Source organism: Pteronotus mesoamericanus, unplaced genomic scaffold, assembly GCF_021234165.1.
Source record: "Pteronotus mesoamericanus isolate MK-2021 breed Mesoamerican mustached bat unplaced genomic scaffold, CSHL_Meso_final contig_269, whole genome shotgun sequence".
In the NCBI taxonomy this organism is placed as follows: domain Eukaryota; kingdom Metazoa; phylum Chordata; class Mammalia; order Chiroptera; family Mormoopidae; genus Pteronotus; species Pteronotus mesoamericanus.
The window spans coordinates 2,426,100-2,434,574 of NW_026555114.1; the positions used below are offsets into that span (position 1 = coordinate 2,426,100).

Sequence of the window (8,475 nt, forward strand, 5' to 3'; positions counted from 1 at the left end):
CTGGCAGTTCACACTTGCCAACCAGTTGTGCTCCGCCCACTCAATTCACTTACCTATCACATACTGTCTTAGTATTTTTCAAAGCACAGCGAAAACGAAAAAAGAAAAGCCACGAAACTTTAGAGCACTGATGAAGCTAAAGTGCTGTCCGTTTGAGGACTACGTGCAACAGTTGGTACTTTAGAGAGTCTTAAACAGGCGGGATGCTCCCAGACCTGGGCCAACCTACACAACTGTCATCCCTACATCCAGCTTCTCCAGACTTTTCAATAAAACGTGGGGAAGGCTGCTCAAAATTCTAAACACGCAAGCAAAAGAGACAAATACAGAAATATTTAGTGCAAAACCATAGCACCTCATCCATGCCACGAAATGAGTCCGTTCCATTCTCACACCAACATAATGTTCTAATAAAAGCAAGATGGCTAGAAATTGTCAAACGGCGAACTGTTTTCAAAGTTTAAAAAGAAACATATGAAATGGCATCTACTGGTTTTTACTGAAGTCTGAAGTCACCGAAGGACGAGACTAGCCTTCAGTTAGTTTGACTCATTTAAAAAAAAAAAAAAAAAAAGCAAAACGAAAAGAGATTTTTTTTTTTTAAAGTGCTTAAGTTCCGGGGTCCTGTTTATTGAGGGAAACAAATTACCAGAGTGAACCATGAAGACAGTGGGAGAATGAGCAATAATGGAAAGTGTGAAGAAGGGATACGTGGTCTATTAGGAGAAAAAGCAACAGTTCAGGAAAAAACACTGAGAGAAATATTAGAGTCCTGCCAGATAAGCAGCCCAAGTTGAACACTGAGCGGAGCGGGGTGGGGGGGGGGGGGGAGAGTCAGAAACAAGACAAGGAAAAAAGCCAACTCTCCTACAACAGAGCGCAGGACGGAGAGGCAGCGAACGCGGCTCCCGGGGCCGGCGAGGAGCTCGGCCGCGGCGCCGGCTCCGGCTGGGCCTAGTCCGGGGATTCGGGCATCTGGATCAGACCCGGACCCCCTCCCCCACGGCCCAAGGGCGCACCTCGCGGCCCCCTCCCCCACCGCCCCGCTCGCCGCGGTCCCCGCCCGCGGCCCCGGCACTCACCAGGCAGAAGAGGTTACAGTGACAATCTTCCAGGCTGGCCCCGTTCGGCACGAAGGAGGAACTCATCGTCCCTCACAGCAGCCGCCGCCGGCGCCACAACCCACCATCCGCCATTACCGCCGCCTCCGACCAGTGAGAGAAACACAGACACCGGGGAGGGCGGGGGGGTGCTGGTTCGAGGGACAGTGGAAGAGGCCGCCGGGCCGTCCGCCCTCCCCACCCACCCCCCCGCCGCCGCGGGCAGCCCCCGCCGCCCGGCCGGCACCGAGCCGCCCGGGGCCGCGGGCCGGAGGCGGGAGGGCCGTGCCGCGCTCGCCCCGGTGGCTGGACTGCGGCCGCCGAGGAGTCCGCGGACGTTCGTCCCTCTCTGGGGGACAGAGGATGTGTGTCCCTTCCACAAGAAAAAATAATAAATTACACAATAAATAATTAAAATCGAGTCCGAGAGGGGAAGCGTCCAAGCCCTGGCGGGTTCTCCCGGGCGGGGAGGCGCCCGCAGAGGGGCGGGAAGGGCGAGAACCGGAGAGAAGCCCAGGCCCCCGGCCCGGCAGCGGCGATGTCCTTAAACCTAGTCTCCTCAGTGGCGGAGGTGGTGGCGGTGTCTGCGGGCTCAGACCATTCTCTGGCTGTGTCTTCGTGTAGTCTCTGGGCCAAGCTGGCCTAACGTCTGCGCTCCTGCGGCCTCACCGCCAGGACGCCGTAGTCTCCCCCATTTTGTGGGCCCAGCGGGCGGTGTTTTTCCCCCTTTAATCCGAATTCACGGGTTTTCCCTACGCTTTAATGGCGGCCACAGGGACCAGCTCGCCCTCTCTGCTCGCCCATTGGCCGCCTTGAGGTCACGTGGGTCCGGGCTCCGTCGGGAGGGGGAGAGAGAAGGGAGTGAGGAAGGACCGGGAAGCTTTTGGCGGAGGGGGTGAGCCCCGGGGACTGGGCAGCCAGCTGGTGTCTACAAAGATAGCGCCATCTGCTGGGTGCCCTGGCCAGTGTAAGATGACCCTTGGCACTGGCCCTATGTTTCTCCTTGCTCAGGATTGACAGTTCAAGAGGGTTCACATCACAAATCTGAGAATTACGTGGAAAGCAGTTTGAATTCTTTGGAAGAGAAAGTGTTGCAAAAAATTCCAAGGCATTCTCATTTAATATTTCACAAAGTCGCTGGCGTGTAGACCAAACCCCGGGGCTTGGGAGCAAGACAATCTGAGCTAGAACTCAGACACTTAAAAGTTGTGTTAAGAAACATAAAAGAAACAATATTGCTTTGTGTTTAAGAGCCTAGGAATTAGTACCACATTGATTGGGTTCGATCTTTGAACGAGTCACTTCACCTCTTTGTGTCTCAATTTCCTCACCTGTAAAATGGGGAAAACATAAAACCCCTACTTCATAGAATTATTGTGATAATTGAACTACTACAAATAACACGCGGTAACCCACTGCCTGGCACAGATAAGCACTGTTAATAGTAATCTATTAGTGTTGTCATCATTACCTAATGTGGTTATTAGGAGGAGTGTAAGTGAACCAGTGTATTGAAAGTGCCCACTAGAGTGTAATCTCCGTGGGAACAGGGACTTTCTTTTGTTTACTGCTCTGTCTGTAGTGCCAACAAAAGGTTCCTAGCACAGAGTAGGTGCCTGATATTTGTACATTTGCAAGCGAATGAATGGCAAGAAGCAGGAACCAAATAAAATGGTTTCTTTCCCCAGGAAACACTCAGTTCTTGCCTGCATTATATATTTCAATGATGAATTTCCAAGATTTTTCCTGAAAGTTTTAGAGAGGAAAGAAGAAGAAAGGGCAGAGGGGGGAGGAATGGAGAGGGCCTGCTGCGGTGGGGAGAAGGGAGGAGAGAAAGAGCAAAAGTGATTGAAAAGTTAGGAACATAAGTTAGTTAGGACTTACCATAATTTTAAATCACAATTGCCTCAGCAAAATAAATGGTAGACCCTTTCATGTCACTTCTTCAGCCACAGAATGAAAAGCATTTCTCATCCATTCCTTCATTCCTCTATGGTGGTTTAGAACCCAAATCCTGAAGCCTAAAGCCTGTAGAAAAAGTTCTGCTACTTACTAGTTGATCTTGGATCAAATCTGGCTGTAGGTCAAATTAATTCCTCTTACTCTCAGTTTTCTCATTGTGAAATGGGGATAATAAAAGTACTTTTCTCCTAAAGTGCCCAGTGAATGAAACAGTGTAGGTATAGGGCTTGCCACAGTGCTTACTAAATGTTAGCTATTAATATCCTTTTAAAAATCATTGAGCACCTGTGTGCTCAATGAGTGTTTTGCTAGTCCGTGCTGGGCCTTGATACAAATATGGATAAGACATCTGCCTGTCCCTCGAGATTCCTGAAGAAAGGCAGTAAAGGAACCATTTCCCACAGAGTAAGATAAAATGCAGTTCAGTTAATTGCTTGAATAAGGTATGTATCAACTATGGCACAATGAGAGCTCTGGAGGAGGAGAACCAAAGTCAGAGGAGGCATCTCAAAGCAGGTAGCATTTGAAATCAGATTTAAAGGACAAAATGAATTCTTATAAAGCCCTTTGAAGCAGTTAAATCTTATTAAACTCAATTCAGATCAAAAGGCCACATATCAAAGTCAATTATACAGCCAGGACTAATTCAATCCAGGAGCTCAAATCAACTAAGGTCCACATCCTTTCTGAGGGCCAGCACCCAGAGACAGCAATCCCCAGATCCAACAAGGTAGGAGCCTCTCTTCATCTCTTTCCCTAAGAAAATTCTCAGACCTGTGTTCTCACTGCTATTGTCACTCTGAAACGTTCTCCCCCACGTCTTATTTTATCCAAAACCTAGCCATCCTCTTTAGAAGTCTCAGTCTCCAGTGCCCTCCTCCACTCCAACTTGAGCACCTTCTTCCGGACTCCAGAGGCAGGTAGAACCGGCCTGAAACCTAGCAGGTGCAAAGTAACATCCGGTGGACCTTTCATTTTAAGGTCAATCTTCTCAAAAAGAAGGGGGATATAGGAGACAAGAAGGGAGGAAGATCCAGAGGGAAAATCTGAAAGAGAGAGTCAGCGAAAGGAACAGGATAGAGAGAGACAGAGGGAGAAAGAGAGGGAAAGAGGTGAAAATGCAAGAAAGATTGAGAGAATGGAGAAGCGAAGCTGGGGAGAGGGACACCAGCTGTGAGGGGGATGGAAACGGCTTCGGGAGAGGAGAACGATGCCAGCACAGAGGACATGTCGGCAACCACCTACACTGTCTCACAGTGACATAGTGTATGATTTAAAGAGTCACATAAATAAAAACAGTAAAGGCATATTGTCAAAAGTTTGGAATATACAGAAAAATGTAAAGATAAAAGAATTCAAAAATTTACATTACAAAAAAATACCCGTAACATCACCACCTTTTAATATTTTGATGTATTTCCTTCCAGACTTTTCCATATATAACCTAATGGTTGAAGTTGTACTATATATAAATTTTACTATACATTAGTTGCTATCTAGTATGTGTCAGATCATCTGTGGACAAGGCATAGGATATACAGGAAGCTCATAAGCTTGCTAGACATAGCACTTGGATGGCTGGACGGACTGGGGTCAAAATACCACACCACACCTGCCAACTCCCTAACTTCCGTTTACTCATTTCTAAAATGCGTATGTAACAATAGCAACCAAATGTCAGAGTTGTTGTGACAATTAAAAGAGATAATCCAAGTAAAACAGAATAGCTAATCAAGAATGCTAAAGTGAATCTTAGATGTTGCCTTGGGTTAATAAGCACCCATTGTCCTCAACTCCTCAAAATATGGATTTGATCAGTGATCTAAACCTGTTCTCTAACTCCTTCAGCTTTAAAGGACTCCATTCTGAATGGGATAGTGGAAGCACCTACCTTCCAAGAAGGGACTACATCACATGAGACAGAGAAAGTTCAGGAAAGAATAATGTCCGACCTTAGGTCTAATGCTCCCCCCGACTGTGAAAAATCCCAGGGCCTAGTGCAGTGCTGTCCGGTAGAAGTATAATGAGCGCTAACAAATCATTAAAAGTTTTTTGGCAGCTGCATTAAAAAAAGATTAAAAATAGGTGAAATTAATTTTAATTATATATTTATTCCAATATAACAGAAATATTATCATTTCACATGTAGACAATATGAAAAATTATTAAGGTAGTTTTTCTTTTAACCAAAACTTTAAAATCCATGTGTATTTTCACTTACAGAACATTTCAGTTCAGAACAACCACACTTCAAGTACTCAATAGCCACATGTGGCTAGTGGTTTCTGTGTTGGATAATACAAATCCAGAGTCAAAAGCTGAAGGATAAGAACCAATTAAGCTGTGAAGTGAGTGGTCTTGAGCCTGGGGACAACATTGATTTTCTTAAGGCCACGTTAATGGTTTGATGTTGTACCTAATCCAATAGAGAAAAAATGGCTGAGGAGTTGCAAGCCATTTTATTTAGTGAATGCACAGACACAACTTCGTTGAATATATATATATATATATGTGTGTGTGTGTGTGTGTGTGTGTGTGTAAACAAAGTAAATTAGCAAGTTTGGACAAGTAAGAAAACATTTCAACTCTAAGCATCAAATATCCTGAACTAACTTGAAAGTTGACCTGACTTGCCATTTTTCTTAGTAGTGCAGCATCTACTCTCAACCTCACATTTATTTCTCGATAAATATTTTATTTTAATATTAAATTTGAAGTCAATTTCTGCATAACTTCCTCATTTTGAAATTTGGTTTGTAAACCTTAAACAAGTCTCATGTCCCCCTCCCCCTAATTTTATTCCATTGACTACTCTGGATCTGTTTTTCTCAAACAGAATGAAGATATTAAGTTAAATAATTGTTATGATTAATACCTACTATGTAACCTTTAATATATATGAGAAACTGCGCTAAGTATTTTGCATTATCTTCATTGCCACAAACTTCAGAAGTAAATATTGATACTATATTATCCCAATTTTCAGATTGGGATGCTGAGGTTTGCAGAGCAACTTGCTCACGGCCAAAGAGGTCTGTAAAGCAAACTAAGGGATGCTAATCTATCACGGAGGGCTCAAGAGAAACTTCCTAGAGGGAGAGCTGAAAGTACATCTTGAAGAATGAGTTGGGTTGAGCTGCGAGAAGATTCCGGTGAGAGGGTAAGCAGAGGACAGAAGGAATGGGGAGGACTAAAGAGTTTAGTGACAGTAAGAAAAGATTTGACTGAAGAAGAAACTCCAAGGCCAAATCATGAGGAGTTTGGATTTCATCCGGAAGAGAATGAACAACCATCGAAAAACTTTAAACATGAGCGTGCCGCGCTAAGATTTGTTTTTAGAAACAAGATGCCAGGAGACTTGTTGGGGGCATTGTAATCCAGGCAGGAAGTGAAGAGGCCTGAACTAATTAAGTGAAGCTGATCTAAAAACCTCTTTCTGTTTTGAATTTATTCCACCAAGCATCAGCAAGGAAGATAGGGAAGTAGAGGAAATCACTTTTGCAAAAATGCTGAGCATTCCTTTCTTACTGAGCAGAGGATTTTTTTTTTTTTTCAGGGTAGCCCAAGTTTACAGAGGAGACAAGTACAGTTCTCTGAACCCACTCCTGCTAAAAGGTTCCTGGTAGGACTTTGGTCTCACAGGATAATTATCACTGTGCACAAACCAGTTTGCAATTATATCGTTCTCCTCCCCCAAGAAAATGTTCAAAAGAGTTTAAAAGATACGACCAGCCAAGAAAAAATAGGACGATTATTCTAGAATCTCTTGGTTCTATCATGAGTAGAGGATTTAATAGTAATATAGACGAAGGTAACAGAGGTTCATACCATTTGTACCACTGGCTTTGACATTCCTTCATTCACTTAATACCTACTGTTACTTAAGATGAACAAGACTCTGTCCTAGGTGTTATGATGATGAGGCAATGAGCAACAGTGAATCAAACATAGGTCTGACCTGCAAGAAGCTATTTGTTCTCATACAAGAAGACATGCACAAAGTGTCTATAAGTTACGTTGAAAATGCCTAAAATGGGTATAGATCAAATGCTGTAGAATTGAAAGAAGATGGGGCTATCCCAGGTAATGAGGAAAAAAAAGTGACTGGAGAAAAACTTTGCATTTAAAGTGTATGATAATTGATGTATAAGATTTGGACTTGCAGAGATTTGGGGAAGAGCAATTTCAGGTCACTATTTCCCGGAGTGGAAATCTTTGAGGACAAGATTCTGAAGAATGTTAGTGGAAATTCCACATGTAAAAAGGGTTCTTGGTTGTACTGGTAATTTGCCTATTTGGTCTTAGATTAATTTCCTTCTCTCCCTCTGCCCTGTTCTGTGTTGAAGGAGGTTGCTCCTCGCAAATGATATTTCTCAGGCTTTTATGGTTCGATTTGGACAAAGGGGCAAGAGTGCAGATGAGGCGCCGTGGAGGTCTTTCCTTCTCCTAGCGCTTAAGGGAGTGTCTCCAATAGTGGCTGCATCTTCTTTGTGTCTCCAACTGTAGCTAGACAGCCCCTCTCTGCTGGGCAATCCTGGCTCTTGGGCTGGTGTATTTGTTATCTATTGCTGCATAATAAATTACCTTGAAACTTCACAGCTTAAAACAACAAAAATTTTATTATCTCACGCTGTTCCTGAGGTTTAGTAACCTGAGAGTGACTTAGCCAGGTGTTTCTGGCGCAGGGTCTCTCATGGGGTTGCAGTCAAGATGTTGACTGGAGCTGCAGTCATCTCAGGGCCAAAACGGAGCTGGAAAATTCAATTCCAAGTTCACTTACACAGTTTTTGGCAGAATACAGTTCCACGCTGGCGATTGGTCTGAGGCTTAAGAACAAGTACTCTGCCAGGTGGCCTTCTCTTAGAAGTGCATTCAACATGGCGACTTGCTTCTCCAACAGGGAGTTATCAAAGAGAGAGAGAGAGAGAGAGAGAGCTAGAGATACCAGAGTGGAAGCTGCACTCTTTTAAATAACCTAATCTCACACGTAACATACTATCACTTCTGCCACATGCTGTTGGTCATACAGACCAACTGTGATACTTTGTGGGAAGGGCCTACTCAAGGTGTGAATACACAGGAGACAAGGACAACTGAGGGCCCTCTTGGAGGCCAGCTACCACAGTCCGTCCTCTGGTCTCCAATAATTCATGTCCCTCCCATATGCAAAATACACGAAGTTCCTCCCAAAGTCACTAAAAGTCTCATCTTATTACAGCATCTGCTTGAAGTCCAGCATCTCATTATCTAAATCAGGTCCAGGTGCAGCTGAGGCTCCTTGTAGTTCCTTAAGTATAGCTCTTTGGGTATTGTTTCTCTCCCCTTTTTCTGCCCTCCATGCACCCAGCATACAACGGTGAGACAGTAACAGAGTAACTGCTATAGACATTCCTGTTCAAAAAAGGGGAAATGG

The 8,475-nt window shown here is 44.4% G+C and overlaps 1 protein-coding gene across 1 annotated transcript in view; it reads right to left on the bottom strand.

The window, feature by feature from the left end:
* Positions 1-1,278, bottom strand: part of MED13 (mediator complex subunit 13) — a 99,042-nt gene extending 97,764 nt beyond the window's left edge. The window contains exon 1 of the mRNA XM_054574856.1: positions 1,083-1,278. Within this exon, the coding sequence (XP_054430831.1) occupies positions 1,083-1,148 (66 nt within the window). The 5' untranslated portion in view covers positions 1,149-1,278. The remainder of the gene's footprint in view (positions 1-1,082) is intronic.
* Positions 1,279-8,475: the final 7,197 nt, after the last annotated feature.